The sequence below is a fragment of the Myodes glareolus genome, chromosome 1 (genome assembly GCF_982192425.1).
Source record: "Myodes glareolus chromosome 1, mMyoGla1.1, whole genome shotgun sequence".
Classification (NCBI taxonomy): domain Eukaryota; kingdom Metazoa; phylum Chordata; class Mammalia; order Rodentia; family Cricetidae; genus Myodes; species Myodes glareolus.
This window is the reverse complement of record NC_142026.1, coordinates 127,384,899-127,404,223: the sequence shown is the minus strand read 5'-3', so window position 1 is coordinate 127,404,223 and position 19,325 is coordinate 127,384,899. Positions and strand designations below refer to the sequence as shown.

At 45.1% G+C, this 19,325-nt stretch overlaps 1 protein-coding gene across 1 annotated transcript in view; it reads right to left on the bottom strand.

The window, feature by feature from the left end:
- The window catches only part of Ppp1r14c (protein phosphatase 1 regulatory inhibitor subunit 14C), a 93,688-nt gene that overhangs the window by 24,513 nt on the left and 49,850 nt on the right, over positions 1 to 19,325 (bottom strand). Inside the window, exons 2-3 of the mRNA XM_048421850.3 lie at positions 11,751 to 11,834; positions 9,952 to 9,984 (exon numbers count right to left, since the gene is read on the bottom strand). Coding sequence (XP_048277807.3) covers positions 9,952 to 9,984; positions 11,751 to 11,834 — 117 coding nt within the window. The remainder of the gene's footprint in view (positions 1 to 9,951; positions 9,985 to 11,750; positions 11,835 to 19,325) is intronic.

The following is a 19,325-nucleotide window of genomic DNA, read 5'->3' as shown; positions in this document are numbered from 1 at the left end:
ATGCTGGAACAGTTCCTCTAAACCTGACAACCACTTCAGGTCCTAACTTAGAAAGGCAATGATGGGCTGAGCAAAGGGTGGTGATGCCTTCTTTCCTATTTTGATAATCTTTTGAGCATTTAAATTCTCACCAAAGTTGCCTTCTAAAGAGATCGCTTTTTAAAGAGCGCTGCATGTTCACCGTTGTGGCCCCGCCTTTAAATCAGTCACAGTCTGTAAACATGTGTGGAGTCAATGAGTAGAGAGGCTGTGGTGAAGCAAGGGCTGTGCTTCCTGCAGACACCCACACAGCTTCTCTATGCCGTCAGTACTCCGTTCACATGACCTCTCCACCCTAACCTGTTCCGGGAAGACTGCACGGGTCAGTTCACGGCAGCATAAACCAGATAACAGCTCGCAAGACTGCTTAGGATGCTACACGGGCAGAGATCTGAAACACACATGATAAGCTAACCACGGCCACCACCGTGCCCCTCAGAAAAGTGACATGCACCAGGCTTGAACAAGGAGAGTCTGCCTTCTTCCTGCCAGCAGGGGAAGAGCAACAGGGCAGGCTGTCCTTCACAGAACACCAGTTTCTGTTGATAAACCATGGCACGTTTACCACGGCACGCCCCTGACGTTTCTGTGACCTCACAGATGACTAGGACCCAGAAATGCTTCTATCACCCTTGCTTTTCAGGCTGAATCATCCTGAGGGCCTCTGATTGCATAGCAACTCACAGGCTTTGATCGTACAAAGCCAAGCCTGTAGCACAACTGGTGGGCAAGCAAATGACATCACAGCCCTGAAAGAAAACCCCGATGTTTCGACCCTGAGCAGCAGCACAGGCGCTTTTAGCTAATAGTGGACTTTCCAGAACAGCCCACCTTTGGCCTTGTCGATCCCTGCAGTTCAGGGGCCGACCCCTCTTTCCTCCTGTATGTACAAACACACTTTCTGTCCATTATCACAAGATATTGGAGACATACCCATGCGATCCTAAGAGTTTAGAATCACACAAAAGAGTGACAAATAAAAAGGGGGGGCTCAATTTGGCCTGGTTGTAGCTGCACAAACCTTGCCCTGATCCCAGCAACTCCAGCAGGTTGGTATACTGACTCCTCAACCCCAAGGAACCCGAAACAGAATCGCGCAGGTCCTCCTTGCACTGTGCAACAATGTCTTCTTTCCTTGCTTATTTAAACCAGATAGATCTTTTATTTTATTTTATTTTATTTTTTATATTTATTTATTTATTTATTTATTTATTTATTTATTGGTATTTCAAGACAGGGTTTCTCTGTAGCTTTGGAGCCTGTCCTGGAACTAACTCTTGTAGACCAGGCTGGTCTGGAACTCACAGAGATCCGCCTGCCTCTGCCTCTCAAGTGCTGGGATTAAAAGTGTGCGCCACCACCACCTGGCCTCGATAGATCTGTTTTTATATAAACTACATCACAGATGGCATTCACTCATGAGGAAAAGCTCAGAACAGCACTCTTGGCTTTAGAACTCTCCTTCCCCCATCCCCCTCTCTGTGTGCATTTCTATGTGTGAATATGGTCACGGCTGTACCACAACACATATGTGAAGATCACAAGGCAGGCTTGTCTATTAGTCCCCACCTGGTTTTTCCTATCTCCTCACTACACAGTGAGCCGGCCCTGACTACATTACGAGTTTGGATGTGCCCAAGTCAAGAAAGGCATGCGTGTCAAGAGGTCGCAGGGTGGATATAAATTAAACTGAAGAAATGAAGCCCTTCAGTTGTCTGCAGCACACAGAAGAGGAAACCGTTGCTGAAAAGAGATGACAGAGGGTGACATGCCCAAAACAATATACTTCTGAGAAATTAGCAGGTTCTTTGAGAATCATTTTCAATATCACCATTGGAGGAATGTAATGGGTGAATTGGGATATTTTGCATGTTTGCACGTAAGTGGGAGGTTACTTTATTAGATTCAAATTCAGCAAGCAGGTTATAGCTCTCTTGTGCACTAGCTTTACCTTATGGGTTTTCTCACATACTTTCACCTGTCTGCAGACAAGCTTGAAGCCTTTGGCGGCCTTTCTATGTCTCAGATTCCTTAACCGATAACAGTGGAGTTCATCTCCTAGCTATACTGTAAAGATTAAATACACCTCCCTATTTCCAGCCTGAGTTCAGAGGCATCCATATCTTCCTAGCAAGAAACAGAAAGCCAACAGGCAAATGGAAGCTCGGCAACCCCTTTCCAGATCTGTAAGAGAGGCCATGGGGAAACCGATACCACGAATACAGAGACGGGTGGGCCAATATACATGATTAAAACTGGAACTAGAAAATCATAGGGAGCAGTCTCTGTGGGGACCAACACCCAGATATGGGTGGGGCCCAACCACAAACGAGAAGTTACTGGGGAGAAAAAAATCACAAAGGGGACTCCAGTCTGAGTGTGGCATCATTTTGTGAATGCTGCCAAGTCCTTACATTGAATATCAGAGGGGAATCTTTGTGTTTCTAGAATCTAGGGCACTTGAGGGATGGAATAAAATCCACAACTCTAGCTGTCTCTGTGCATTTCCAGGTGAGGGGGTGGGAGGCCAGAGCAAGGTGCAGTAGGGGTGCTGATGTGGAGATGAAGAAGAACTGGTAAACTCTACAGTCCAGGGACAAGAGCTCACCCAAAGTCTGAGACTGGGTCATTAGGTTGAAGAATGAGTTCCCTCCCTGCCCACACCTAGATTGCCAGTGACGACTAATAGCAATCTCCTGTACCCGATTCATCAAGAAAAAAAAAATAAAAACAAAAAAACAAAACAAGATAACAAAAGAGGTCAAAGGTCACAATTTAAAGAAGCAGCAACCCTCATAATGTGATTCAGATATGACAGGAAACTTCTCAGGCTAAGACTCTAAACCAACTACGGCCCTGTACCAAAGGGTCTGGGGAATAGGCAGGCAACACACAACCAAAGTAGAAAATACAGAGAGGAAGTCCTGGTGATGAAAAACACTCTCACAAAAATGTAGGCAAACTTTGGTGGTTTGGTGGATGAAGAATAGATTGGACACAGCTATGGAAAGAATCCCTAAGCTTGAGGCTATATGAATAAAAAGAGACAGCAGGCCTGATGGTTGGTGTTAATTGTCAACTTGGTAGGATCTAGTATCAGCTAGGAGACAAGCCTATAGATACCTATAGGGATACCTATGAGGGATTATCTAGGTGAGGTTAGGAGGGGCTTATGGGAGATTATCTCAGATGGATGGAGTGAGATGTGAAGGCCTTCCCATTCTGGGCGGTGCCATTCTCTGGGTAGGGTCCTTGACCGTATGGGAGTGAAGTGGGAGATCTGAGCACTGAAATTCATCTCGCTCTCTGCTTTTGGTGTGAATGTGACAAAACCAGCGGCTTCATGCCCCTGCTGCCTAGACTTCCCCACCACAAAGGAACTTTGCATCTTGAACTGTGAGCCGAGATAAACCGTTCTTGTCTTCATTTGTTCTTCTCAGGGCATTTTATATCACAGCAATGGAGTTTAAAGAAACTAAGGCAGGGAGGGATCCCAGTTCTACCGTGAGAAGATACAGTGTCGTCAAAATGGTTTTTCTTCCCGACTTGCCCTACAGCTTGAACGAAATCTCAGTCAAAACTCCCAGGAAATTCTTTTGTGGTTACTGCTAACTGATTCTAAAGTGCAGAGGCCTAGAACTGACAATAGTTATCACAACACCAATAGAAGAATGCCTTGGAGAACTGATGCTATCTCTCTTCAATCCTTACTCTAAGGCTCGAGTAATTGAGACTGTGTGGTATTATGAAAGACTGAAAAACCCATCTATGACATAGAATAGATAGCCAAGAAAAAGAGCCATAGAAATATAATCAACGAATCTTTGGTAAAGGATCAAAGATAATAGAGTGAAAGAAGAATAAACTTTTCGCCAAATGGTGCTGAGACGATTGAACATGCATATGCAAGAGAAAAGCAAATAATGTAGACACAGCTTTTCTCTCTCCAAAAATTAACTCAGATGGACCAAATATAGACCTAAATGTAAAACAATAGCACTCCTATAAGACATCGCAGGAGCAAACAGCAATGGCTATTAGCATCAACAAAGACAAAAATCCATCAGGAGAGGGTTGATAAGCTGGGCTTCCTTAAAATAAACCATGTGTTCTGTAAAAGACACTGCAGAGAGTAAAGAGAGAAGCACAGACTGGGAGAAAAGACATTCAAAGGACAAACCAGTTCATACAAGCCTGGAGGCCAAAATAATCAATCCCTTACCACTCTCTCCCCTTTGTGTGTGAAACACAGCTATTCTACCTGCGATCTATATCCCCAGCCATGGAGTATTCTAAAAATTCAACAACAGGAGCTGGAGAGACAGCTCAGTGGCTAAGAGCATTTGCTGCTGTTACAGGAGATGTGGGTCTGGTTTCCCCCAGCGCACTCCGTGGCTTGCAGCTGCCTGGAACTCTATTTCCAGGGACTCTAGGGTCATCTTTAAGACTCTGTAGGCACTGCACGCATGTGATATACTTAAATATATGCAGACAAAATATTCACACACATAAAATAAAAAGCAAAGTAAATACATGTTTAAATTCGACAACAGCCAAAAGACTTCACTAGACCTCTCATGCCCAAGGAAATACACAGGTAACAAATAAATATGCAGATAGGTGCTTCAGATTATATGTCATGTAATTAAAAGAATGAAGCATCACTATACACTCCTCAGAATGGCTGAAAGTCCGGAGCACCAACAACTCCAAATGTTGTGGGGGATTGGGGGCAGGAGGAACATTCATTTCTGATGAGAATGAAAAATGACCTGGCTGCCTTAAAAGGGTTTAATAGTTAACCACAAACTCAAATATAGTCTTAAGATACAATACTGCAATCATGTTCCTTGGACTGTACCCCAAAGACACGGAAACAGGTCATTACAAACCCTGCACACGAATATTCAAAACAGCAATGCTAACCCTTGAAGGCAGTCAAGACATCCTTCAGTAGGTGAGTGGAAGGGGGTGAGCTGTCAAGCCACGGAAAGACACAGAGGAGACTGAAATGTGTGGGTACAAAGGAGCCAGTCTGTGGGGCGACATGATGTAAGACTCCATCTGGGTGACAAGCTGAGGAAACTATGGAGGCAACAGAGAAACCAGTGTTGTGCCCCAGGAAGAAAGAAGGGATGAGAAGGCAGGATGCAAGGTAGTGAAGCTGCTCTGTAAGACCCTATGATGATGAACACTGACCGAAAATGCCTGAAAACTTACGGTAGGACAAGTGTGAACCCTAGCGTAGACTATGGACTTGTATGATTACCTTGTGTCAAGGAAGGTTCATCAGGACCTACAGATGTGCTGCTCCAGTGGGGATGCTGATCATAGATTAGGATGGATGTCTGGCAGGAAATCTTTATGTCCTCTGGTCTATTACTTTGTGTACCTAAAACTGCTCTGAAAATCTAAGCATATGTAAAATACTGAGTCATGAATGATTTAATAAGTGTTTAAAGTGTTCATAAAGAAATAATCAATACACGAGATGGGATTAGATCAATGCCCAGCTTATTAATTAACTAGCTATTACTGTTGTTATGGTTGTTAAATTTTTCGCTGCAAATAACCGTTACTGAACTGCCGGGGGGTGGCTATGATGCTTCCATTCACAGGGGCCTCAATGATGAGAGGAAACGGAGGCTCAGAGAAGTTGAGAGCAGGGTTTAAGCTTACTCAGCACTGGCTGGTTCTGCCTGAAAGACTCAGCTAACTCAAAACCCATTCTCCTTCCCACCGCCCATCCCCTCTCCACAGCAAGAGGCCATAAACCAATCTATCTCCATCAGCAAAGACTCCTAATTTACATTCCAGACTTCTTGGTGACATGTCTGTCTATAAGGAGACTTTGATCAAATACAGCAGTCCAGAGATGGCTGCCTTAAAAGCAGGGGGTGCTTCAATTATTCAGCATCTAGTTCAGATTGGGTAACACTCTTTAAAGGTCTGAACCTCTCGCTGAGGGCACTTGGAGGACTGGCGGGATGGAAGGATAGAGCTCCAGGCCCAGTGTCAGAACTCAGAGTCAAGCACTGGCTCCCTGGCTCCCTGCTCTGGCCCTGTGGACAAGGTACCCAAACCCCCTGCACTCTAACTGATGGCTGTGCTGATTAAATATGACAACATAGGTTGATACGGTGTGAACAACTTAACTGAAAAACTAGAAGCTGGTGGCTTCTCTCACAGTCCAGGTGTTGCAAATTGTGTCATATGAGCGTACACCAAAAGGCAAAGCGCTCCACCTTTCTCAGGGAACCCTTTAGGGAAAACGAACAGAATCCCTCACTCGGCACCGTTTCCATTCCTCGAAACCGTAGGCTAAAAAAAGAATCCAGAGACGTTCGCTTGGAAACTCCAGCTCACTTCCCTCCTTTCGGAATAGTCATATCCTGTATTATTATTATTTTTTTAAAAAATCTTTTAAACCTCCACATCAAGTGTGGAGGTTGAGGCTAAGGAGATAGATAACCCAGTTGGCAAAGTACATGCTGTGGAGGAGCATGAGGAGCCACGTTCAACCCCCAGCCAAGGGTGGTAGTTAAGGCTCTAATCCCAGCCCTGGGGACGTAGAGGATGGAGGATTCCCAGGGCTTGCTGAAGAACCAGCCTAGACTATGCGGAGAGCTCCAGGCCAATCAGAGAGCCTCTCTCACAGAACCAACAAACCACAAAACCAGGCCAAGGTGGACAGCACCTGGGGATGACAGGCAAGGTTGATCTCTAGACTCCATGCATCCACATGTGCTTACATCCACACGTGCACCCATATGAAGAAGTATACACAAACGAACACGCCAAAAGCGGGGAGGGTGAATAAGCCGAGCTTTGCTGCAGCGACAGGACCCTCTGTGTTCATTTATTAGCATAGCTGTGAACCACTGTAGAATTTTGATTCCTAGGCACAGCAAAAATCAGGGGACACAAAGAGGGTTGTTTGGGGTGCTGTCTATGGGGCTGATCAAAATATCTACCAGCCAGTCCATATTGCCTCATTTAAATAGCCATCCAGTTAAGAGAGGATCAGAACAAAAAGGGAGTGAGTGTCTGAGAAGAAACATCTGGTTCCTCTCAGCAGCAACCAGAGCCTCTCCACAGTGCAGCTTACCCATCTGCATAGGCCATTGCTTTTTCCCTCAGCTCTGGGGATGGAAGTCAAGGTGTTGCTAGGGAAGCACTCCGCACTGAGCTACATGTCCAGTGGAAGCTCCAGCCCCAGCAGCCTTGTCTAACCTGCCAGAACAGCTTTAAACCCTTCTCCAAACATCAGACTGTTGTAGTTCAGACTCATTCCCCAGCGCTCTGTAGCTGAACAAGCTCTATTCCCCAAACAGCTAAGGAGGGAGGCTCTCCTGCCTCCTTCTGCTTCCAGAAAACCTGGAGTCAAGCCGGCACTCTTCTGGCAGGTGGCTAGACCAATCAATTTGACAAAAACTGAATCTCCCTGGTATGAGGGTGAAGGGGGAAGAGGTGAGACACCCAAGTAGTCATGCATCATTTAAAGTGGGGGATCTGTTCTCAGAAAAGTGTGTGAGATTTTTGTTGTGTAAAAAGAAATCTCTATGTTTATGACAACAATGGTGATAGCTCACTATAATGTAATTTTAAGGGACCAGCATTTTCATGTTGCTCATGATTATATTAATTTTCTCTCATTCCACATAAAGCAGCATAAAAAGTGTGACTCTCAGGCTGCTCACCCCATAATAAGACCCAATAATAAAATTGAAAAGAAAACACCTGATTAAAATCCTCACATGGAAAAAGTAATAAAATTGATCCTTGAACCAGGGAGAAAAACTAAAACAAATGGAAACAATCCAGAAAGACATCGTGGCTGTTAGATGTCATTATAAGAGGTCAATAAAATCACTAAAATAACTAAAGTTCAGGAAGTCTTTCAGAAGCTGGGATGAAGTGAAGGACAGGGAAACCAAAAATGGGAATGAGCTTCGAGGTTCCATTTAAAGTTGATTTCTCAATAAGAAGAAAGCCCAAGATGTAGAACGCCGAGGAAGAAATCAATAAAAATGAGTAAAACATAGGTGATTCCGGAAACACAGAAAGCTGTATTTTAAATCTCTAAGAGTTAACAGAATACACAGCATCACACCAGATCAAGCCACTATGAAATTTCAAAACATAGAAAGAACCCCACAAGATCGCTGGAGAGAAGCCGTCACATGCAAAAGTCTAAGAGCAGAAATGACTTGGGATTTCTTACCACTAGAAATAACATCCACTGCCACAGAATAGTGTTATTTCTACTTGAGTTTAATTATGACTTTATCTTAGACTTCTATTACATTTTCTGTTAAAATTGATTGAGGTATCGTATCCCATATACAGGAATTCAAAAAAATTGTACCTATAAATATCCTTTCCAAAAATATTACTGGACGGTGGGCTCCAACCATCTCCGGAAGTACAGGAGATTGGGGTGTGGAGGCTGATAATGGAATCTGGGATAGCAATGAAAAGAAATCTCAAGTCAAGCACTCAGCTGAGCCCAAGAACAGCATCTCCAAACCACTGAGCAGCTGTTCCGGGAGGAAGGTTTTAGGAAGAAGGGGAGAGTGAAGCACTGAGCATGTGCAAAACATTACAGATAGACAAAAACAGTGGAAGTCGATAAAATAACATCAGGGATGAGACTAGATCAAAGGTCTGGAACTTATCAGCTCCAGGAAAGTCAAAGGGACACACACACACACATAAACACGCCCGCACACACGCACGCATGCACACACATGGCCCTAGTTTACTGTTGGCTTAGTAGTGAAAACATTTTAGTCATAATAGTATAGGCTTCAACTATTGATTTAATAAAATATATTTATATAACTTTGTTGAGAGGATGAATGGAAAGGAATTATGTCAATACTAAGAGAACTGTCATTTTTCCCCTCAAGTCAACAGACAGATGAAGAATAAAAGCAATAAATACATATCTAGGGATATAACAGCAAATGAAAAGAAATAGACAAATGTGTTAAATATCTACCCTCAATCAAATGATCACAAAACACTTTCAACTCATACATACACACACCTAAAAGCATTTTTTCTCCATAATTTACTACATCAGAAATCAGAAGACTTACCACCATGCTTTGATATTAAGTAACCCCCAAACACCTGATGGGTCTTCTAATTTCTCTGATTTACCATAAGAACAAACTGAAAGTATTTGGGGTGCAATGGTTTCATAACTTTAATAGCCTAACATATTAATATCTTAATATCTTCCCTGTTTTGCTTTTAATCATTTAGATCCTATATCGATGGCTTTGATCTAATCAGCAATATCCATTGTTTTTTATGTTAATGCATATCAGCTGAGAAATACCCAGAGAAGGCATAACATTTTTCTCCTAATAAAGGCAATCATGTGTATGTTTTTGCCTGCACGTATGTATGTGTACCATATGCATAGGTGCATGTCTAGTACCAACAGATGTCAGAACGGGGCACTGAATCCCTCGGAACTGAAGTTACAGGTGGTTGCAAACTGCCATGTAGCTGCAGGGAACCGAACCCAGGTCCTCTGGAAAAGCAACCAGTGCTCCTAACTGCTAATCCATCTCTCCAGCCCCGGTCTTAGGCATTCTTTAAAAATGCATACCCAGAAAGCCATAAGGTATATTCTCCCTCTATAATGATTCTGCATTACCTCACAATTTTCTGTGGAGTGAAAATTTTTCTCTAAAGCATCAGCAAACCCTGTTCCATTAGCATCTTCCTGAACTAAACAGGGTGAGAAACAACGACGCCGGCACAGCGAGAGCACAGACACTCGTGGATGGAAACCGGCCACTTGTATTCACCTGCTGTAGCTAAGCTTTCAAAACAGACAGATTGATTTGATAAAAACCAATTCTAGCACAGCACTTAGTAGAGTAATTTGCTTACCTCTGTTGGTTTGTAGCAGTCTACGAGAGCTTCCTAGGATTGAACACACAGAAAGTCAGTGTTTATTTTTAAATTCATTGCCTTCAAAGTGAAATAAAAAGTCATTTCTTCTTAATTTATTTTATCTTAAAGTATGTATATGGTATGTCTGTGGAGTATGGACACATATGTGCAGTATCTATTAAGGCCATAAGAGGATATTGGACATCCCTTGGAGCTGGAGTTACAGGCAGTTGTGAGCTACCTGATATGGGAGCTGGGAATCTGACTTCTAGCCCTCTGGAAGAGCAGCAGGTGCTCTTAATTGCTGAGCCTTCTCTCCAGGCCCCTCATTTCATCTTTAAATTATCATTTTACAACCGTCTGCCAAGACTTCCTATTGACTATCTACAATCACATTTTATTTCAGTATCACTTGGTCAGCTACAATATGAAAACATCATTCATATGCAGCCATGTTTTGTCCTTAGCGTGGGTACATATCCATATAGATACTACATAGAGTTCTTGATTTACAAAAGACTTGCTTTGGGGACTATTGTGGTTTGGAAAATCAGATACAACCCTTACTAGGTTATAAATGCCTTGTTGAGCAGCGCTTGCTTTAAAGGGTTTTTTTTTTTTACCTTTTTCTACACACACACACACACACACACACACACACACACGCACGCACGCATGCACATACTCACACTCTTACCTTTGAACTCTCTACCTGGTTAATATTAAACTAGACATACTTAAAGCTGAGACCCTGCCTATGTAAGACGGTGGCAACCACTGTGGACATGGAGAGAGGGCACTGACCATGCTTCAGCCATAGATGGTCATAGGCCCTTCTCTCCTCACTCACCTGAACCAAGCAGGAAAGGGGACTGGAGGATAAAAACCTTTCCCAGTTCTCAGCTTATTTTGTATGTCATTTTATTTTCTACAGAACTAACACTTATTTCATTTTTTTTTTTAAAAATAAAAACCTATTGTCTCCCAGTGAAATCTACACACAGGGAATAACCATTCTAGCAGAGGCTGCTCTCCACTCCCAGGGCACTGGTAATTATGAACACATTAATCACATCAATGAAATAAAATGGGCATGTTGACTGGTGCCAGCCACCCTTGCCACAGGGGATGGTCAACAGCCACTAACAGTGATTACCAGTGGGCGTTAAGAACAACGGCAGGCCACAGGTTAATTAGTTTTAGAAACTGCGCGGTGCAGACGGAGAAGTGGTGGACCTGACCTCCCATGGGAAGAACTGTGTTTTATTGCTTTCTGATATGGAACATTAAACACTTCAATCCCAGCTGTTCTGGCACAATACAATCCAGTGAGCACCTAATAAAAAGATACTTTGCTAAACTGAATCACATTCCAAGCCATCTAATTCTCTAGGAATTGCTCTCATGAATGATTTAATCCACAGTTGCAAGACCAGTGCCCAGGGCTTGGATAGTCCCCAGTCTGGCACAGTTTCTTTCCTTCGTGCCTGCCTGCATGGTAACCCTCTCTTCCCTGGAGACTGACTTTTCAAGGTAGAGACAACTGTCTCCCAAGACAATACGCCCCAGAATTTCCCTGGGAAACTGTCTGCTGTCAGCAGTTGCTTTATTATCAGACCTGCACTAATTGGTGAAAAGCTAGCACTAATGCCCTCTGCTCTGCCAAATGCCATTGTTCAAACCCTGGTGACCGCCAGTGTCCCCACCAGGCAACATCAGTTATGCCCAGGTTTTGGAAACTCAAGTAGACTCAAACAACCATGCTCAGAAAATCCTTGATTCTGAAAGCTGTTTACCTGTAATTTCGAAGCTCTTTCTTCCTCGCTGTCAGCATCAAGAAGGTCATCAATGTCAATTTCTACATCTGGCATTTCTTCTTCCTGGTGGGAGTGAAGGGGAAGACTTTAGTGCAGGGAGAAACAAGGTAGTACACACTAAGGACTCAGTTATCCAGCCAGAAGGGGTGATGGGTAAGAAGGGGAGAACAAAGCTAGAGGGATGAGTGGCGGTGGAGAAAGAGGGTGAAGAAAAGGGGGAGAGATGAGAGGTGGAAAAGGAAGGGGAGAAAGGAAAGGAGGGATGAGGGGAAACGCAGGAGCAGCTAGCGTCACATTCTGCATCTAATAGTAAGTCACACCTATGAGTAGATGATAGACTGGCAGAGTTCAAAAACGCTAAGAACTATAATTCCCGATCCAGCACACGCTCCTCTCTCAGTGACCACACCAGTCTTTATTGTGGGGCCCTGTCTTCCCTTACACTTCCCGGCCTGTAGAAAACCTGACGTCACGTACTCAGGTACAGACCCACCAAGGATGTGTCATTCAAGACCCAAAGGGATTCTGAGACAGGTTCCCTCCCTCTGGACAAGTTCAGACTGAGGAAATGTGGATCCCTGGACACTGCGGGTAGCCTTTTGCTGCCATAAAAGAGACCAAGTTCAGGACAAGGTTGACAAGAGTGGGGAGAGGACCAAGACAGTCACAGCAGGACAGTCTCACGTATATAAAATAGGACAGGAAGGGTGGGCCCGGAGGGAGTAGCGGGGAGGAGAAGGGAATGAATATGGTCAAGATATGTTGTATGAAATTGTCTAAGAAATAATAAAAATATTTTTAAAGCAGTTTCTAGATAAAACTAAGCCACCAGGTCAAAGCGCGTCTGAGCAGATGCCTTATATTATTTCAGCTGACTTGGGCTGAGCAATCAAAGACATCCAGGCCAGAAAAGGGGGCAGGAAGGGTGAAAGACTTCGCTGGTTTGGAAGCATTCGGCTCGGTCCCCTGCCCTCTGCTCTGTCCCCCGAGTCTTCCCTTTACTCTCCGAGTAACACAGTTAAATGTGAAAATAATCCAGAATGCAAGAGAGACCTGCACTTCTGTGTTTCATCTTGCCCCACGCAATCACCAACCGCCTATCTCTGTTCAGCCCCAGCGAGAACTGAGAGGAATCAGCAGTGGCTGGAGAGGAAGTTACACATGCGCATGTGCCGAGGGTCACATGGCCTTAGCTGCTCCTTCTAAATAAATTACCTGGTCTTGACTTCCAAGGAAGGCTCACATTCTGAACCTCTCCAACAATCTGATTTTATATAGATCTGAAATATATTTTTGAAGTTATATATTTGCAATGAGGGCAGAAAGGAACACTGGCAGGGGGAGATAGGGACTGGGGGGTGGGATGGGGGACCTGGTAAACATACAATCAGTAGTGGTGCAGACTTTTTGTAGATTCTCCACAGTGAAAGGACCAATGAGGGTGCAGATACCAACTGTGAAACCCAGCTGGCTTACAGGACAACGGGCAGAGTCCAGCAGGGACCCAGGGTACTGTGGGAGGACATGCACTGGCAATTCATGTGTAGGGGGTGCCAGGCAGGTCATTTACACAGTAGGTATCCCCAGGCCAATAGACGAACGAACTCTAATGATGAGTCCTCAGCGAAGCTGGGGAATTCAGCTCCACCCACAGCTCACCCACAGCTCATCACATCTTCAGTCAGTACCTCGTAACGCAAGAACACCTTGGCAGGTCTCAGCTGGCTCCATTCAAGGAAAGCCACGGCAAAATAGACCCCCAAATTTTAATCGAAGCCGCAGATGGCAGTGCCTCCCTCTCGCCTTTGTCCCCAGTCCTCCCTAGAACAGATCTCTGGGTTCAGTATTTATCCTCTGTGGACACTGAATATTTAGGTCATTGCTTTGTGAAATCAAACAGAGGAACCTGGCCTAGACCCTGCTCAAGAAATGGGAGCCGCGGGCAGCTTAGAGTCCTCCGTTTTGGGACACAAAAGCACAGTCAATAATGACTATCTCCTCAGAACAGTCCAGCAGTGGGGTCCCCCCCCCCCACACACAAATCTGTTCTGATCACAGGAACAGAAAACGGTTTGATGGTGAGTCAAGCTTTATCAAACTAGCTTGGACTTGTGTGATGATGCTTGCCCCAGGCACGGGCACCTCGTTAGGAGTGTACAGGGCTGTGGCTCTCTGTTAACGCCTATACTTGACTCCTTTCCCCAGACCTGGAGAGCTAGGTTGTCTAACATGGTTGCCACCGGTGGTATTTAAACACCTCGCAATGCAAGCCAGACATGGATTTAGTTTCACACCAGCCACATTTCAAGAGCTCGAGAGAGCGCGTGCAGCACATGGCGTCTGCACTAGATTTAGAACGTTTCGTCAGCACGAAAGGTCCTGATGGGTAGCATGACCGAAGGGCCGCTAGTCCTCTGGACCAGAGTCAAGAAGCAAAGTCTCAATCCTAAAAAGCCTTAATCTCAAAAGAGATTTAAGAGGTGCAGAGGAAATACTGAGTCTTAAGGTCACTTACGGGTCATGCCTGAGACAGGAGGTCACCTGACTGGAGACCTCTGCGCTCCTTTGTAAGAGGCAATGCTGACACACGGGTAGGGCTGACTGAGTAATAATCACAGGCACCTCAGGTAGCCACGAAGTCTCCACCTGACCAGATGCCTCAGAGACCTGGGGCAGCCACGTGCAGCCTGCGCACAGAGCAGAGGTTTTCAAAGGCTGGTGATTCTACATGCATGGAGGTTCCCTTTGGCTGTGGACTGTGGATGCTTATCCTAGAATGACAGGGACCCAATCATTTCCTGGGCAGTGAAGGCTCCCAGAGTCTACAGGGGCCTAGGAGAGTTTGGCTGCCTTCCGATATTTGCCCCATATTAAAGATGTATCCCCACACAGAGGCTCTGGTGTCAAGGAGTGAAGCCTTGGTCTTCAGAGTGCTGGAGAATGCTAGCAGCCCCGTCTCCACGCCTCTTTAGGCAAGAACTCTGCTGGTTCTAAGGCTGTGACCCGAAGTCCCGGTGGGAGAGAAGTGATTCTGAGAGACACTTGATTTCTCTCTTCAGCTATCAAGATAACACATTTTTATTTTCAGATATAAAATTAGGGCATTTAACAGGCACTCAAGAGTGAAGCCAAAATTGACCTCCAAAGGAATATACCAAAGACTTCCATTCGCAGCAATGGACCACAGAACAAAAATCCCAAAAGAATGGGGTATTTTTTGTTTGTGGTTTTGGTGGTTTCTGTGATGGGTGTATTCCGCCACCCACAAAAACCCCAAAGATGCCTCTCTTTTAAAAATTATAGATCTTTAAAACGTCCCACACATTCTCTCAGCTTGGACTCCAATAAAAACAGTTTCTATAACAAGAAGAAGGCAGAATGGGACCCAGGTCACTTTCCCCAGAGCGAACAACAAACAAACAAAAGCTGTTTAGCCTGACCTACAGAGAAACTGAAGTACATTCCCGCCATTGTCTCACGGTTTTCCAGAAACTGAGTGAGAATTAGATGCCCGCCTCCCCAAAGTTGGCCAAACTGTCATCCTTAATGCAAAAACCATACAAGAATCTCAGTTTTTAAAGACTTGCCAGGAAGTAGGAGTAGGGGAAATGAAGTTGGACAGTCACAGTTGATGTCACCTTGCTGAGAACATGGCCGCTGAAGGCCCCTGAGCAAGGGCGGGAAAGGACAAAGGAAGGAGCTGAGCCAGTTACAGGCCTGGGCTGATGGGAAGGCTGGGAGGCTGTGTGGACAGGGCTAGTCTCATCCAGGTGTGAGGCAGCTGGACTGGAGCAGGAGCCTTCAAGAATGGAAGGAAGAGGTAGAGAGTGTGAAAACCAGGGAAGGAGAACAGGAAATCAGGAAAGAACTGGATGCTGGAGCAGGAAAAAGAGAAGATCAGACCCAGGTTCTGGGCCCAAGATGTTCTAGAGAACGAGGGAAACAAGAGGGACGCTGGGACCGTGAAGACTTTGCCAATCTACCCAGCAGCTGTGAGGTCAGCATGACCAGCCTCCCCACAGCTATGAGGAAGAGGCAGGATACCCACTTTGCAATGCTCAGGGCCACACTGCGGCACTGAGTAACAATGTGTGACCCTCACAGGCAGCCACAGTAGCCAGAAGCTCATCACAGGCACTGACATTAGTACATGGTGCTGTAGTCGATACACACACACACACACACACACACACACACACACACACACATATTTCTAACAAGCTTGAGAGTGGTCAAGTAGGCTTTTACAAAATGCAAATGTCATCTTGTCCCAGCAGTGCAAGGCCAGCAGGATGCTCCAACTAAACTTAGATTTGGAAAAAGATAGTATTTTCAGGCTCTATACAACACAGCTCCTCGGCAGTGCTCAGAAGTCTCCATCCCAAAGCAGGCATGAGAGGTCACAATAGTATGAATCGCTATGTAGGCTGTGGCATCTCTAGAGAAGCAGGGGGCAGTAGAGGCTACTAGAGTACTGAGGAGCCTAGTAAACACCAGCTATTATGGACTGTCCAAACAGTCATGAGAAAACCAGTCAAACATCCGATGTCTCACCTCTGTATATGCCTGTGTGGAGCAGGGGTGACTGACGTGGGAGATACAAGATAAGAACAGAACCCTTAGCGGTATGTGAGTGCTCTATGAAAACATTTATACCTCATGTTTTCCTTCTAATGACAATCCCCCAAATGTCCCATAAAACAACAACAACAAGAACAAAACCTGTCATCTATGACCACATTGAGTTGGACCAACTGCATTTACACATTACGCCAAATGGGATTTACATTATTTGCTATGGGCTAATGAGACAAAGGTCAGAGGGCAGTCTAAATTTATACAAATTTAATAATAGGAATGACTCATTCACACCAAGTGATACTGGGAGATGTCATCCGGCCGACCCTGAGCCACAGCAATATGTACAGATTTTCTGCTAGGGGAAGAACGACGTCAGCCATCCCAGTAGGTAAATGGTGTACATTTAAGATGCTTGTGGCTTACATTTAATTTGCAGTTCCGGTATAATTTCATAATTGGAAGAAGCATAAGCATCAGGAGTTTATACCTGTTTTAATTGATACATATGCAAATGATATGGTAATATTAAATATCTAAGTTAGAAATCTACAAGAAATTAATCCCACGGAAAAGTATCAGAGCCCTGGGAATTAAAGGCAGACCAGAGGCTTTCACGAGGGATCAGCTTGCCCACATTAGATGAGAGCGCCAAGGCCAGCAAGCTTCCCAACAGCACACCGAGTGTGCAACACCAGGAGCGAGCCCTTCATCTGTTTTGTGAAGCTGTAACGCAAAGCCTAAAGCTGGAAGACTTACAAAGACAAGAGGTTTATTCAGCTCACTCTTCTGGAAATCCAAGAGCATGACATTAGTACGCTCCTCTGAGAACATCATAGTGGTATCACACAGTAAGACACATATAAGAAGTCAGATGGGACTCAGGAAACAAGAGGCAGGGGAGGGGCCGGGGTCGCTCTTCAATGACAGTCAACTCATTTGGAAACTGACCCATGCCTGTAAGACTAAACCCACTCCACTTTGAAATGCTGACACTAACCTCTTTGTGAGGGGACAATCCACATGATCGAAGGATCTTGTCCCTCTTAAAGATTCTACCAATTCAATATCACCACATTGGGGACCAAGCTTGGAGCACACGAGCCTTCGGAGACAAATCATACCCAAAGTAGAGCAAGCAGGGACTCCAGAATCCCAAGGAAAGATGTTTTCTAACTTTGACACATCTCCTCCCCATTAGGGCAGTCAAGAGTGACAGAAAAAAAAACACAGGCATTTGACACTTCAGGTCTTTCATCTTAACATTTTTACCTCCTATGAAAGAAGCACTCTGGAGAAGCAGAGAAATTAACTGAGGAAGGACCTGGAATGCTAGCTGACAAAGCTCAGAGGGGACAAAGTAAAATTGTGACTGAGGAGAGACAAGCAGGCAGGGGCTTGAGAAGCAGTGGCCGGCCTGCTAGCAGTATGTCTGGGGGCCTCATTACCAAGACATGTGACCAGTGCTCAACCCCCCACGCACATCACACAGGCAGCATCAGGGCCTAGGGTGCCCTCAGCTTGGGTGGTGAACAACAGGAGTAGATAGGAGGCACTGTTCCAATCTGAGAGCACACTGTAGTGGTTGTCTAGCACATGCTTGCTTTAAAGACTAATTGAACTCATTCAGCGGAAGTCTCCTCAGAGCTGAGTCACCAGTCTCACCAACTACTTCTTTAAAAACATCACAGCAAACAGACAGGCTGACACCTGCCTGTAACCCCAGCGTTCAGGAGGCAGGGCAGGACAATCACGTTCATGGTAAGTCAGAGGCCATTCCTGGCTACCTGGATGACACATATGCACACACACGCACACACATAAAAGTGCATGCACGCGCACACCCAGACACATACACACACACACACACACACACACACACAGACATGAGCACAAATGCACACACGCACACATGCATGTGCACACTTGGCTACAGAAGGTAAAGGGATGTTTCACACTCTATTCATAGGAATTATCATTTTGTCTCTCAAGACAGCAAGGCTTAGCACCCCCTTGCCACACACCCCATAGCTTATGTTCTTTTCTGAGGCACTCAACACCACGACAAGTGACAACGGCTGCAGATGGGAGCAGGCCGCCACACGTGCCATCCCAACCCCCGAACATTCTGTCTCCCTTGCTTCCTGCTCGTGAAAGCACATAGGCTACAACTGACCATGAGTTGCATTATTTTACAAACACCTTGCAATGTGTTTGAAGTTTTGACAGCTCCCAGGCACCATTTAGCACTCCCAGTTTTATTAACAAAGGGCTCGTGACACAGGCTCATGTCGTAGCAGCCCAGATCTCACTGCTGTCTCAACATAACAGCAGCGTCAATCAAACAAACGCTGCTGCTAGACAGGAAGACTGACATTCCTGGTGGTAAGAAAAGAGTCTAGAACAGAGGTTCTCAACCTGTGGGTGGCGACCCCTTGGGAGTCGAGAGGTTGAATAGCAGATATCCTGCATATCAGATACTTAAATTACAATTGATTTATAACAGTGGCAAAAGTACAGTTATAAAATAGCAACAAAAATAATTTTATGCTTAGGGGTCACCACAACATGAGGAACTGTGTTAAAGGGTCGCAGCGTTAGGAAGGTTGGGAACCACTGCTGTAGAAACAGGCAAACTACATTAGAATCTCAGAAATCCAGGAGAGTCCAGAGTATCTACCCCTTGGCAGAGAGAAGAAGTGACCCCATTGGCAAACATGGTTGCTTCTTTAGGGGGAGACAAAGGACAAGGACATTGGTTCAGGGTAGGTATCTTGATCTGAGATGCACAGGACCAGAGGTAGTCAGTTCTTAAGTTTTGGAGCATCCTCAAAAACTGTACGTTTGACCACCTCTAATCTGAAAACCCAACGTCTGAAATTCCCAGTTTTTAAAAATGTTTTCTTTGCCTTATCGTCATTGTGGATGGGGGTGGGTACATGTGTATGCACACACAAATGTGTGCTCACTCCACGG